This window comes from Neophocaena asiaeorientalis, unplaced genomic scaffold (assembly GCF_003031525.2).
Source record: "Neophocaena asiaeorientalis asiaeorientalis breed wild unplaced genomic scaffold, Neophocaena_asiaeorientalis_V1.1 scaffold72, whole genome shotgun sequence".
Classification (NCBI taxonomy): domain Eukaryota; kingdom Metazoa; phylum Chordata; class Mammalia; order Artiodactyla; family Phocoenidae; genus Neophocaena; species Neophocaena asiaeorientalis.
The window spans coordinates 11,094,636-11,110,317 of record NW_020185336.1 but is presented as its reverse complement, the minus strand read 5'-3'; the positions used below and the strand labels follow the sequence as shown (position 1 = coordinate 11,110,317).

General features: G+C 35.5%; 1 protein-coding gene across 2 annotated transcripts in view; it reads left to right on the top strand.

The window, feature by feature from the left end:
* Window positions 1-15,214, top strand: part of GALNT13 (polypeptide N-acetylgalactosaminyltransferase 13) — a 552,783-nt gene extending 537,569 nt beyond the window's left edge. Inside the window, exon 13 of one of the 2 annotated variants that reach the window (XM_024735936.1) lies at window positions 14,845-15,214. In XM_024735936.1, coding sequence (XP_024591704.1) covers window positions 14,845-14,985 — 141 coding nt within the window. In that variant the 3' untranslated portion in view covers window positions 14,986-15,214. The remainder of the gene's footprint in view (window positions 1-14,844) is intronic. The other variant, XM_024735937.1, reaches the window with a different exon arrangement.
* The last annotated feature ends 468 nt before the right edge of the window (window positions 15,215-15,682 follow it).

Below are 15,682 nucleotides of genomic sequence, written 5' to 3'. Positions count from 1 at the left end.
GTTATTTCATTGGATATCTGAACCACAGCTACTCCATTTTGACTTTTAATTGTAATACTATCCTTAATAAAGCAGATGTCACCGTTAATGATGTTAGTATTTCTCTAGATATGGGAAGATATAAGAATTTGGGCTCATAAAATCTCCTGAAAGTATTTAACTATCTAAAGCCCTGTTCTGTCAGTTTTTCTCAGAGCACAGAGTGCCTCATTCCTGATCTCCACCCTGAATTCCTTTCAGGGAGTGTTGAAGGTCAGTGGCCACAGTGGCCATTGACTTAATCCTTGCAGAAGCAGATGGCAAGTGCCAGTTTCCAGTCAGCAGGGCCCCTTCATGGTCATAAATTTGGTAAATTCGACCATGGTTTGGGGGGGCATTTCGTGACCATTTTGTCCCACGGTGCTGGCAATGCTCATTCCCAGGTCTGGTGACGATTTCGCTGATAGGCCACTCAGTGTGCTATTACTGGACTAGGTCTTATTAACAGTAGCCAAAAATCTCTGGGCCACCTGTCTTACTAGCCTCTTACAGTCCAGAAAAATATTCCCTCTTGTTGCTTCGTCCCGTATCTAGAGTTGCGCTATTATAATCATTGATCTCATATGGAACTACATATCATTTTATCAGGGGCTCAGTCACACATTTGGTAATACAAGAAACAAAAATGTTGTAAAACAGGCAATATAAAAAACAATATAGCTGGCAGATTAGTGAGGTCATAAGTAGGAATATAAGTCAAGAACTTCCATCAGGTGAAGCCCAGTATATCGCAGGTCATCTGACTTAGTCTGTTCTGTACCAATCCCTGTCTTTAAGGGAAATTATATATTGGCATTGTCCATAAGGCACCCAGTGCAGTTTCCTAGTGTTACTAGACTGATTATCCTTAGTATGATTTATTTGTTCCCAACAGAGAGGAGCTTTTTACCTTAAATTACCATAGCCTGGTGTTATCTACTTAAATCTGTCCCGTAATTGTGGGAGATTTTATTCCTTGGCTGAAACTTTGCTTGTTGCTCTGATTGAGCTTGAGTAATAGAAGAAAACTCGTATTTATGGCCAGGGTCAGAGCAGGCATTATTAATTGACCAGGTGAGGGGATTCCATCTAGTAATAGCAATAGTAACCTGAACATGACTATAATTTTTTTTTTAAAGTAAATTTCCTCACAGCTAACCAATTAGAGCCCTGGAGTGGAGAAATCCACCAAGGTAACCCAGAAGTACTAGACACAGGTTAACTGGCCACAAGCCCAACAACTGGATTGATTTTTCAAACTAGCATAGGATCATGCCTATGATAGAAAGGCAACTGATTCACATGCAAAGGTCCAAGAATCAAGCAAACATTATAAATGATCATACAAGTCAGGTCCAGGATCTTGGGCTAGCTGTCTATTTCTGATATTGTCTTTTTCTCATCCTAGGAGGAATGTAGTTTCTCCTCTGTTTGAGCATTGTTCTAAGGTGAGTTTGAGGTCAGCAGTCCTCTCTATAGACCAGTCTGGTGCAGGGGCCCTTTGTAAGTGGAAATTAATCCAAGAGTCAATTCCTTCAGTTTCACTGTGCATGAGCTAGTTAAGAGTACCTGATAAGGGCCCTTGGTCCATGTTGGAGATAGTCCTTTCAATTATGCCTTTTCCAGCATGCATAATCCCCTGGTTGCTAGTTGTGGGACATCTGATCTTCATCCAAAGATAGATTACTGAGATAAGCTTCAGAAACAAACTTAGAGTGTCCTTCAATTAAACTTTACATTAATATAACAGCAAGGAACTATCTGGGAGGTGAGTCTTAGTAAATAACAGACCGCCATTAACAAAACTGGAATTTAATATTCACTGAAACATAATCTTTTTCTCTCTAAAATTACCCTCGTTTTTACCAAATATAATCAAATTAAGACTAGTCTGTTTGCAAAATAAGTTTGGTCTCAATAAACTTGGCCTGATGATTTATATAACTGTAATTGATCATATGGGTTTTTTGCTTGCTAAAACTTTTATAAGGAAGGAGTCTCAGCCTGAACTTTTGAAAGTCCTCTCAGGGCTAGGAAAGTCACACCAAGGGCTTATCACAGATTTTGCCTAACAGATCTAGGTGAATGCCTTCCTTTTCAAGGTCCCCAAAATACCTTGAGATTTCTGTACCTGTTATTGAGGTAGCCTTCCTAATTTATCTGATAAAGCTGCTGGGAACCTAAGGGCTTTCACTCTTGAAGGAGCAGATAGAGAGAAAAGATAAATGTTTCAATTCTGCTTACAAAGGTATAATTTACCAAATTACTGTAGTCATAATTAGTGTAAGGGGAAGGTTTTCCTTATACCTGGAAGACACAGATTTAAACCAGTAATTTTTCAGATAGAAACCATGAAAATTACAACCATATTCACCAGTTCACTCAGTCCTGTGTAACTAATCCTTTTTGTTAACGGCTTTAGAAGCCATCAGGTTTCCCATTAGAATTCTTCAATTTCTTACCCAGTTCAGCATTATGGTCTGAAAGTCAGAAACTTGTATTTATCCAAGTCCTTTCTATAAATCTTCTTGAAGAGGAAGCATTTTTGCAAAGGCATCAGAATGAAAACATATCTGTCTATAATGACAAGACTTCAGGAGGTACGTTTAAATCTGTTTACAATGCAACTGACAAAGTAACTTGGTTACTGCTGTGACATACACTTTCAGATAATAACTAGAATTATGACTGATAACATTTTACCAGGACATATCAGATTTTTAGGAATTCCATATAATCTCTATATCTATATTAGTAACATGTACCACACAATATAACCTAAGAAGATTAAGTTCCCATGTAATTTAATGTACCAAATGAAACTAATTAGTTTACTTCTCTCTTTGGGATGTTTCAGGGGCCCTCTGAAGCATCCCAAAGTTAGCTAGAGGTCAAAAGGACTTCATTAGAATTTGATTTAGGAACTTTTGTCAAAAAAATTCAAGAGGGTTTAAAACAGTCAGATAATATCATAGGTCACTGTGAAACAACAGTTATTCACTTAGCCAAAGTAACAATAAAAGATTTCAAAGGCAAATACAGAACAGATCACTCAAAAGGTAAAGAAACTTAAAATCTGTTATCAAGGGCAGTTCAACATTTTAAGAAAACGTGTCCTCTTAACAGAGAGAAAAGGCAAATTCAAGTTTTGCACCAGCTTACTTTTAAAATTCATTTACTCAATCAAATTTATTTTAAACTCAGTCAGTCCTGACCATGCACAAAACTCTTTTCTTGGGGCCCACTTTCCACAAAACTTTTTATCACTTTCTGTATCCATCACTTTATTTTTCCATTCAGAAACAGCCACCTGTAAGTCAGACCTACTTCCTTTTCCCTTAATAAAATGCAATTCCATGCCTCATACCTTTTTTACTGAAAACACACACCCTACTTTCTTTAAGCAACCATGGACTGTCCTTTATATCAGCACTCTGTAGATTGGTAAACATAAACCCAAATAATTTCTTGAAAAATGTGCTTTCTTATAGAAAATATCTCAGTGTGGCACCAAACGTATTTATTAACAGTCCTAAATACCTTTTGTTTCTCTGCAAAAGGAAGCCAATGTTCAGTAATTAATGTTTCGGTATCTTATTTGGGAATGACCTAGCTATTCAATAACCTTCCATCACTTAATTTAGCACAACTCTAGAATTTCAAGTTACCAGAATCTGGAGAGACTATTTTAGACAGACATTCCTAAAGCATAATTATTCTTAATAGAGTTTATCTAAAAGCTCTTATCTCATTTACATTTTCTTTCCTTAAAAGTTTCTTTACATTGAATTTTGTTTTGTTTTGCTTTTTGCTGGCAATTTTGTAACAGATATAACAAGATTTTATTTAGCTTATATTAAACCTAGGTGCAATAAAAGTATTACACTTAATGTTGATAACTCTAAAGACATGTCTATATCAATTAGATTGACAAACTTATACATTAATACCAGATATTAATTTAATACTGAATATTTCCCAGTTCACGTGAACCCAAAATTCATTTACTTTTCTTTAAGTCAGTTGAACAGAGCTCATTTACAAATTAACCTCAGCAATATTATCCAAAGACAAAGACACATACTGAGACATACAAATATCCAGACAGACACAATGAAAGATTTAGCTTCATTTTCTAAACTTAGTCATAAATCAGGTATCACAATATAAAATTCACTAGTTTATAAATAACAGTTGGAATAAGTAAAATTTTTAAAGGCTTCTTCCCATTTTCCTCTCAGTTGCAGGAGTTAGAGATGGTGTAGATAAGGGTTCCTGAGAGCCCTGGTCTCAAGGCACAGGGAGAGAAAAATCATGTTCTCCTAGTAGGACTTGTTCCCTTAGGGTCAAAATTCTGAAAAGACGTTTGATCAAGCTTGCTTTTACTAACTGTATATGCAAAAAAAACCAGTTTTCAAGAGTTTTACCTAAACCAACTTTCTCTGGAGTCTAAACAATATGGTGGCCACACATATTCCCATTTCACAAGGCAGAATGGCCATCACAAATCACAACACAGAACACAAAGTATTAAACACACACAGGCCTGGCCATCCTAATCACACACTTGCTTAAGTACAAGATTGCAGTCTCTCAGAAAACCTCCTATAGAGACACAGAACTTCAGATCCGAGTACTAACAGAGTAAATGGAAATATCTCAGGTCTTCAAAAATCTCAAAGGAAGGAAAGGAGGCCAGGCTGCAGGAAGAGGGGAAGGAAGGGGGACAAAAGGGGTGGCCTTATGGATGTCTCCTGCCACCTGCAGACACCCAGGTGTCATGGGACCTTTCCCTGGGCTTCTAGGAGGGGAGGACGGGAACTCAACCCTACCAGAAACAAGAGACCAGACCAGTCGAGTTCTCTGCCCACCAGAGGTGATCAGGCTCCGACCCTCAGTTCAGGCTGAGGGCCTTCAAGCAGACTCCTACATACAGGATCAGGACAGAAGAAAAAAGGGTAGGATAGGAGGGGTTGAAAAGAGGAAAGAGAGGGAAGGGGAAAGAGATCAATACAATCTCTTGTTCCTTACCCAGTTGGGACACTCTGGCCAGTCATCCACGTCAGGAGACCATGGAAAAAAGGGTCCCGGTTGCGGCCACTGGGTCTGGTCCCTCGGCAGGTGAGCTGGTCCCCGCGTACCCTGAGTGGTCAAGATGTCAGTCATAGCAAAGAAGAGGTCCCACCAAAATCGCCATTTGTTGCAGGAAGGGGGACCCCTTCCAGGGCCCGAGAGTGGGTTCTCGTCTAACACTCGGAAATGAATTGTCCGAGGAGACACATGTGCTGACAAAGCAAGAGACTTTATCGAGAAGGGGCACCTGGGTGGAGAGCAGCAGGGTAAGGGAATCCAGGAGGACTGCTCTGCCAGGTGGCGCACAGTCTCAGATTTTACAGTGATGGGATTAGTTTCTGGTTGTCTCTGGCCAAACATTCTGACTCAGGGTTCTTCCTGGTGGTATGCGCATCACTCAGCCAAGATGGATTCCAGCGAGAAGGATTCTGGAAGGACATATGGACTGGCGTCTCCTGTCTCCACTTGACCTTTCCTGAATTCTTCCGGTTGGTGGTGGCTTGTTAGTTCCATGTTCCTTACCAGGACCTCCTGCTGTTAAGATAACTCATGCAAGTAGTTACTATGGGGCCTGGCCAGGGTGCAGTTTCAGTCAGTGGTTCCCCTAATGGTATCATAAAGCCTCAAAACATGGAATCTATCCAGCTGCTTTGGTTTGTTTACTTCTTGAGTGGGGGGAGAAAAGAGAAGGAAATAAAGTTTACTGAATGTCTTTAATTCTGTTTTCTCATGCAATTCTTACAACAGTTCTGTAAGATATTATTTGTATTTTTCATTATCAATCAAGTAGTGATTAGTGTGTTTAAATTCCTTGTCTACATCTGCACAGCCCAGGTTTCTGGCACTAATTCCAGCAATCTTTCCACTACACTACCTTACTTCCTGAGGTCACTGAAAAACTAAATATAATTGGATGCTTTCAAATGATGATTGATGATCTTTAGACAGGGGGGACCTGGGACCCTTTGCTGCAGTGCTGCAATGCTTGCACCTGGACAAATGTCTCCTCAAGCTACAAATTACAAAGAAACTAAAAGGGACTAAAAATAACTGTGTGCATGCGCAGCTGGGGCAAATTATGGACAAAAAAATACAAAAAGACCAAAAACCCCAACTGCCACTTCTAAAGAGCCGGCAGCAAAGACAGGGTACTGCCCATGCCCCCTGCACACACCAGCTCGTGCCACCCCCCACCTTGGAAAGGCCACAGGAGTGAAAAGGTTCCCTTGCTCGCTCCCCCAAGGTGCGGGGTGGGGGGTGTGAGCTTGTTCCTTACATGGGGTGAGGGTAGGGGTGTGTTCAGGGGTTGGGCCAGAGGGGTGGCTTAGGTGTTTTTCCCACCCCTTTGGTGGTGTTATGCACAGTACCCTGCTTTTGCTCCCCGCTCTTCAGAAGTGGCAGTTGGGGGTTTTTTTGGTCTTTTTGTATCTTTTTGTCCATAATTTGCCCCACCTGTGCATGCACAGTTTTTTAGCCCTATATAGTTTCTTTGTAATTTGTAGCTCAGATGTTTGTCCAGGTGCAAGCACTGCAGCAAAGGGTCCCAGGTCCCAGCCTATCTCAATTTGATAAGTTAAATGTACAGTATTACAAATGAAAGAAATGGTTAAATATTATCAATTATTTGTGGTACCAAATTGTATTCACACAGAATTTCTCCTTTCCTTAATAACTGGAAAGATGTACTGCAATAAATTTTGTCTATTTAGATAAACAGGCAGTCATAAAACTACTTTGTCAGTATGGTCTGATTGCTTACGAATTTTAGCCACATGTATTCATAATATAATTAATTAATACCTAATTGTTTCACCTTTCATTTGAATGAAACTAAGAACTTGTTGGTAATAAATACATGTCTTTGGCCAATTCTGATTTGAAATATGGAGTTTCCCACTTTCCTAAGTATTTCTTAAACAATACAACCATGCATTTAATTCAGTATCACTTTATACCTGGCCAAATATGTTCATTTTGGGGGCAACCTGAGCATCATTAGCAAAACTGGAAAATCTCCACCTGGTCTAGAATCTCTTGAAAAAATTCCTTGAACACTTTGGTGCTGTGAAAGCCCAATGCCACAAAGTTAAAACAAAAGGGAAAACAACCTATATTTAATCTCACTGAAATATTTTAAAGATTACTGTTATAAAGGTCTGCCATCCATCCATTCTCTTGTATTCAAGTTGTCTTATATTATTCTATTTCATTGCAATTGGGTTCCAATCCATTTGAAATCTGTATTTTCCTGCAATAAGTGCACATAATCACATTTCTTTTTGAACATTCAGGCGGCTACATACAGTGTGAGAATCTAATTTTAGAACAGAACACTTATGCTCACCAAACACTATGCAACAAAGAAAAACAAGGAAGCAAAATATGATGCTAAAAATAAGTCTTGTTTTTCATGTGACTGAGCAAGTTGACTGAGAAAATGCTTGTTATGAATTTGATATCCATCTGTGTCAAATGTTTCTCAGAGACACAATATCAGGAATTTTTTTTCAGTAGGTAAAATATATGGGATTTATATTTACTGAAATCACGGAAGCTTGTATTTAGATTTTACTTAATACCTCCTCTTTTATTTCACTTTATCAGAAAGCAGGTAAATGGGAATATAATTTCAAGGTAAGTCATCTATAATTGCCAACCCAGCCATTTCCCTGAGTAGGATTCCTAACAAAAATAGTGGCTTGCTTTACCTTTTGAAGGCTGTGTATATCAGACAAGTATTATATTTCCATAGTCCCACTGACCCAGAGCTGTGATTTCTTATGTAGAAACAATTAGTAAATAGGAATTTCAGTAGTTTAGTATTACGCTTTTAGTTCTTGTTTGTTAAATACCTACACCTGTACACTTATTGTTTTTAATACTCATATTCTATTCTAACAAGTGCACAGATCACCTTGTCAGAAGATCATACTTAAAATTTTAAATAAGAACTTTATTATATTAACATTTAAATAATTGTTATTCTGTACTTGATCAATAGGGGAAATCCTGTTTTTGCTATTAAATACCTATAACAGTCCAAATTCATTCTTTATGATTATATGTAATAAAATTGACCAAGTTTCATTTTAAACTTTTCGTATGGCATCTTTTAAACTGAGACCTGTATGACTGGTTCTTCAATCAACCATACAGTCACTTCTGTCCATTAAAATATCAATTTTTTTACTTCGTGCTTTTTCACCCAAAGGTATGACCTAATTTTATAATTTTATGATTCTTATTTTGTCACCAAAATTGTTTCCCTAGCCTAATTCCAGTTGGCTTTCAGTAGTAATTGTATCTTTAAAAGGGTAGATTTAGGGCTTCCCTGGTGGCACAGTGGTTGACAGTCCGCCTGCCGATGCAGGGGACATGAGTTCGTGCCCCGGTCTAGGAAGATCCCACATGCCGTGGAGTGGCTGGGGGCCATGGCCGCTGAGCCTGTGCGTCCGGGGCCTGTGCTGTGCAACGGGAGAGGGGCCACAACAGTGAGAGGCCCACGTACTGCCCAAAAAAAAAAAAAAAAAAAAGGGTAGATTTAGAGATACTCCATGACACATCTTGTTTCAGATAGCAAAAATATGTTTAAAGGCAGGAAGCATTAACTTTTTTCTTATGCGTCTTAAAATAGTATGATTGAAATTTTGTAAAATCCCAGGAAATACTAATGCTTTATATTTCAATAGAGAACAATTAAGTAATGCTATGTTATAAAGAGAAACCAATACCAGCATAGGGTTCATATTGTCCTGTTTCCTAGTCAATATTTTAAAAAATGCTATAGGAAATGATATTTGGCAGTATGCTGCATGTCAGCCTGTATGTCACACTGCCTTCAAAACTGAGTTAATATGACAGTTTCCTACAGTTGCGAGAGGCATTTGTAACAAATATGACAAAGGGCTGGTATGCTTAAAAAAAAGCATTTAAAAGAAAATATATAAATATACAATATATTTATTTACATTTTTATATATATATATAAATATCCACTATAAAAAAATCCAATATCCAATATAAAAATATCCAAGGTCTTGAACACAGCATAGGAGATATATAAATTAACCAATGAAAATGGAAAAAAAAGGTATTTAAATAACTAAAAAGCCATTAAATAACTGTAAAAAAAAGTCATTTCATATGTGTTCTTTTATCCATTTCTTTATTTATCCTGTCCATATGTCAAGAAATGTTTATAGTGGCAACACACAATACTGATGCAGATGCAGTGAAAATGACACAAATACTGTATTCTGGAATAGAGTAATCACAAGAAAACTGCTGTTGCTATTATTGCAAAATAATTATTACAGATTTTTTTAAAATTTACTACTATGTATTAAAATGTTCATACCTTTTGATCTTGTGATTTCACGTCTAAGAATCATTAAAGAAATGATTATAGATGTGGAGAGAGATGTTCAGAGATGTTTATCACAGCATTATTTATAGTAGTTCCAAATTGGCTATCCCCCAACCCGGTCAATGGAAAAGTTAAATGATTTTTGGCAAGTCTCCTTTGTAGAAATTATTTTTTAGGTTTTTAAAATATTTAATTATAAGAATGAGGCCCACAATATAAAGTGAAGTCTATTTAACTAGATGAGCTCAATTACATAAATTTGCATAAGGGATTAAAATTACTAGAAAACCAATAAAATATTAACAATTGGTATCTCTTCTAAACAGAATACTCAGGAAAAAAAAAAAACTATACTTTTTTTTTTCCCAAACAAATGAAAGCACTAAATGTTTTTGTGGGTTTTTAAAAATGAAAAATAATTTTTTTATCTCAAAGGGGTTGTTTCAGATTTCTAATTTCTTCTGGTTTATGGTTTTTCAGAAGTACCTAGAGTGAAATTTCTTTGAGTTTGTTTCATTGTCATTCATGTGATAAACATTTTGGGGGAAAATATTACAAATATATATTTTTTTCAACAAATATATTTTTTACGGAAAAGTTTATATTGTATTCATATTCTGGAGGTACATTTCCTGAGTATAAGTAAAATCAAGTTATTTTTGTTTTAAACCAAGGAAAACTTTATAATTCATTTTTCTTTTTAATAACACATGAAATTCATACTAACACTGTGGTCTTTGATGTTAACATGACATTTACCAAAAAAATGTTCATTGCAAAAATCACTAAGAGTAGAGGATTATCAAACCCAGAAATTTTAAACAGTATAGATAGGAAAGGCAAGCTTGATTTCATAAAAAGCCCCCAAAACTAGTCTCCTTAACAAATCAACTATATGAACAGTATCATTTCACAAATAAAATTTATTATATATGATAATGTTACCTTTCCTATCTTTGTAAATCATTTATCTACCATTTGACTGTAGAAAGTAAGTCCTTGAAATGGAAAAATCCAATGATTTGTATCCAGTAAGCTGCCCAAGAGATGTAGTTTAATTTTATCAGAATTTATTTTCTGCATTGGTCTTCCACTAAATATTTCCATCAACAAACTTATAGAGTACCTCATGTGAGCAGGCACTGGACTTCATGATGTAGATAGTCATGGTCCCTGGCATTCCTGGAGCTTATGTTCCTGTGGAGGAAATAGATGGAAAACAAGAAACAGACAAATAAATTAATTACAAATTAATTAGGAGAATTATGTCAAATTAACAGCCCAAATGGAGTTAATCATTTTCTTTTTCCTCCCTTCATTAACTTTCTAATTGACATTTAGATGAATGCACCAATGCACATGTGGAACACTTTTAATGCCACCAGGTTAGCCCTGTGAAAACACAGTGGAAATAACTTGAGTACCATATTGTACAAAGTAAAGCCAAGCCCTAAAGCTAAATTATCCCCTAGATTCTTCCCTGGCATCCACTCAAGCTTAGGGCAAAGGAATGAGGGAGCCAAAGACCATAATCAAAAACTCACTGGACTAATCAACGGTTTTGAATATGCACTCACAAAATAACTCATTTAATGCTAACAGCATTTTATTGCTGGAATGAACACTAAGAATATAACCTTTTCTATCCAAAATAAACTTTTGCCCCACATGTTTCATCATTTGGTCTCAGGCTCTTCTCTGTGTTCTCAGTCTTATCTTCAGTTACTCCTACTGAATACAGTTGACATGAAAGTCAGCTAAAGGGATGTGGCTCACAGCTCCATGGATGCAATTATTGTGACGTGTGCTTTCAGTGCTTATCCAGTAGAAATTGTATGTTGCTGAGAATGATTGATTTATTACTGCCTTTGTACTAGATTTTGTCATTACTCATTATTTTCTTTGTCAAACAGACCCACACTCTTCTTCACATACTCACCCAGTCCTGTCTCTCAGTAAGCAAAGTAGCTGATGGCTCCCAACAGCCCACTGTGGAAATATGTAATCATAACCCTTTGCAAAAATGGCATCTAAGAAACTATACAAGAAAGGAAATTTTTAGAAATATTTTTAAGAATTCTACTGATTACTTTCTCAAATAATTTTGGAGGTTTGTGTTGCAGACTTTATTAAATTTATTTTAGTGTTTTTCTTATGTTTTGGTACTGAAATCTAAACTTATTTCTTTAAAATGTGGTTTAAAAAAATCTTTATGTGCTATTTCTCCGTGGAGTTATTTTTCTGTCTGTTACTTCTTAGCTGCTTATTAATTTGGAGGCTGCATATATTAAGTGGTGTTTGTCTATTATTAATAGGTTTGTCTATTATTTATTAATAGGTATTTGTGTATTATTATTTATAGGTATTTTCTTTATTTCAAATATACACATGCATAAGTATAACTGATGAAATACATTATGACATATTAGCTCTAACTATAGCCATGTCTATATGACAATAGATTTTGTAACAGAGCTGAAAAAACCAATAAAAAAAAACTAACATAGCCCAAAAATTGTTTTTGGAACACTGAAATTATTAAATTGTTAATTTTTATTCAGACACTTTGTGTGCAGATACAACATATCCTTTCTAAAATTTACTATTTTAACCTGAAACTTAAAGCAAATGCATTATTGAAGACTAAGATGTAATTTTCAATAACTTTATGAAGTAAATTATTTCTGAGCATTTCTTTGTGGCTGGTTAAATGACATAATTATAATAATAAAAGCTTTTAAAAATTGTACTTTTCTGACTTGTATGATTTGTGAGTATCTTCGCAGTAGACAGTAAAATGAATTATTATTCAGTTCAAGTCCAATAAGTACCTGTCCTAGTTCTTGATCTTAAGGGGATTATTGTCCTGTAAATAAAAGCTATTATATTGTCCAATACCTTTCTATGAGAACACATAGGAAGTTAGGGAATTATTCTGGTTCAGATGAATCAGTTAAAGGTTGTTAGTAGAGGACACAATTGAGCTTGGGATACTTGTGACAAGGCCGAGAATGGAAGTATGGAGAGGAGGGGGAAGAGGGATGTTCTTTAGATTAGACTTACATTTGAGACAGGGCATTCCAAACATACATTGAAAAGCTGAAAAAGTCCGGACCTTTTGCACAAGGCAATTTGCATATATTATCTTAGTTTGTTTTCCAAGAAACCATACCTGGTAGGTGCAATGCCCACCAAGTGGTCATCTCAGATTTAACTATTTAGTCTCACAAAATTACAAGTCTTTTGCACTTAAAGAGGCCCACTATTTGCCTTCCTATTATAATGCAGTTTATCAGATGCAGATGCAGTTAATCAATCAGAGGTCATTTTTACTGTAAGTCATTGATGCCTATAAACATAGTTAACAATTTTACCCTTAGGTTGCAAGTGATCACAGATAGCTGACTAAAGGTCAAATTTTTTAAGCAGTAAGGGAAAGAGCATTTTTACATATTAGTAAGTACAATTAAGCATCTGACAAAGTATGTCCTCAGAATGATTTGGTAGCTTGCCCAAATTTTCATGGCTAGTAACTTGGGAAGAAGAAATTCACACTTATGGCTATCTAACCCTAAAGTGTCTGATCTTTCTACTCCACTACACTGAAAAGGAGAGTATTTTCCTTGGTTGGTTATCTTAACAGCAGTGGCTTTTGACTACTAATGAATTCCTTCAAAGAAAATATTTATGCATTTTTTAGAAAGAATACTTACTAATATTTTAGAAACTATCACATATGTAATTGACAACACATATTCAATCTAATCCTTAAAGTCATATACGTGTTTTTTAAAAGGATCTAATAGAAGCAAACAAGGGTAAGTGGCTTTTTTGGAAAAGGACATATATACACAAAGGACCTCAGGTACGTAACAAAAATGAACACTCTGATTTTTTAACTAGAACTTTCTAGAAAAAAATGCTTGTTTTCTTTTGTATCTTTTTCCAAGTTGGCTTTTGGTTCATAAATGAACAAAATAATTTCTGGCATCATAAGCATAAATCAACTATCTTCTTGCCTATCTTTGGCCATTTCTTCTTTTGTCCATTTTTCAGTATAAATGGCTTGATTCCATGTATTGAAAAGAGCAACAACAAAGGCCTAAATCTTCAAATCTTCTTCACATCTAATAGTCTTGCTCTTTTAATTTCCTGTTTGTTGTCTATTAAGCATCCTTTACCACAAGCCTATTTTCCATTCTATCTTTTCTCAGGACAGCGCAGTTCGGGGTGTTTGTAGTCCTAATCCAAAACAAATTATAAGTGTCTAGGCAGTGTTTCACCGCCATTTTTTTGCATACCCCCTGCATTTTTTATCTTCTGACTTTCAATATAATATCAAGAGCCCACCCCCCCAAAAAAAAGTATTTGTCTACCTTTAATTTTGGTAATTTGCAACAAGAGTATAATATATGGATACTTTTTTCAAGATATATCTCCAAATCACCTCCCATATTCAAACACGTCTCTTCTGGCTGGGGAGTTTTTCGTGTAGTATGGTTCTAGGCATTGCCCATGAAACTAAGCAGAACTGTATATGATAATGTATACAATTAGTGCATAAGTTAGTATATAAAACCATGTGGACTTAAAATATATATCTGAAAAGTCCAAAAATATGACTTCAAAATGTAAATGTGAACTCAAAAGAGAAGACTGGTTAACCTGGTGCAATTATTGGAATTACATTTCAGCATTTGGGTACTGAGAGGATGCTTATTAATACTGTTATGAAAATATATATAGGTATAATATTTTTAAAATATGTCCATCACATCTGTTTTTATTTGATGCTGGTATTTTTTAAGATCCTTAAAAATGCAAACTAAATATGGTGAGCACACCATCAAGTAAGATAGATCTTTGTTGCTATGGTAATTACTCTTCTACAATGAATGTCTCACAGTCACAGATACTATGACTTGTATAGTATTTTGAAAAGGGAACATCTCCAGCAGTTTTGTTCATCTGGGTCACAGCTGTGACATCTCTTTTCATATTTGCCAAATGGTTACTAAGTAACACATGCCCAAGAAAACTAAGATTCTGTAAAAGCTCTTTAATATTTGCACTCCTCAACTGAACTCTAAACTCACAAATGGGCTTTTTGCAAAGGAGCCTGAATTCTTGGCAACGCATGATAAATGTCGGCCAATTTCTTTAACCATCTGCAAACAAAGGTGCATTAGACAATGATAAAACCATAACAGTGAAAGTTGTATAATAATTAATTCAGAGCCACCTGTGCACAGTTCCTCTTACAAACACATCGCAATGTTTATACCAAAAAAAAAAAAAAAGGACTTTTTAAAGAGCAGATTTAATCTGATGTGCTAGTGAAGTTTAAGATAAAATATGTTGCACTGATTATTGGTTATCTTTTACAGAGACTCACCTTGAGACATGTTAACAGTAATCAATGTCTAGATGAACCTTCTGAAGAAGATAAAATGGTGCCTACCATGCAGGACTGTAGTGGAAGCAGATCTCAACAATGGCTGCTAAGGAACATGACTCTGGGGGCATGAAGACCATTTCCCCTAAGCCATGAAAGTGTCTACACTTATGCTTTTCCATTATTTCAATTAGGAAAAAATATTAACTTTGTTGAATTGAAAGTTTTAAAATCCTTTTAGTATTCTAAAACACAGTTGTTTATAATTCATTTTTAGGAATGTTTGCTTATTTCCCTACTAAAATTTGTATCTGATTAAAAAGCACACAGAATAAATAACAGCAAACTGTTATTAAACATCAGAACAGCTTGAAAAACAAACTGTGTTTCCTTTTTAAAAACAAAATTATTGCTATCATGTCACAGGATTAGTTTGGGAGGGGGGGCTATTTTTATTTTTTTCTTATAATGTGGAAAAAGGGACAATGTAAATGCCTTATAAAATAACTTCATTATGAAATGTTATAAATTGTTTTATAAACTCTGTTTCTACTGGACCTTCATGGAAACATGTTGAATTTCTATGTCAACAGCAAGGCCATTACACTGAATTACTTCTAAGGAATGAATTTGTTGCTCAAAAATCAGTTCCAAATTTTGTACCAGGAAAAAACTTAAATTGGATATTGACATCTCATAGAGTTCTTAAAAAACATCACATTTAAACAAAAAAGTGGAGGAGAATTTGAAAATTCAATTTAAAGTACATGAAATCAGAAGAAACTAGCTAGTCATTGAGGGGAGCAAAATGAAGCTTAAAAACAACAATT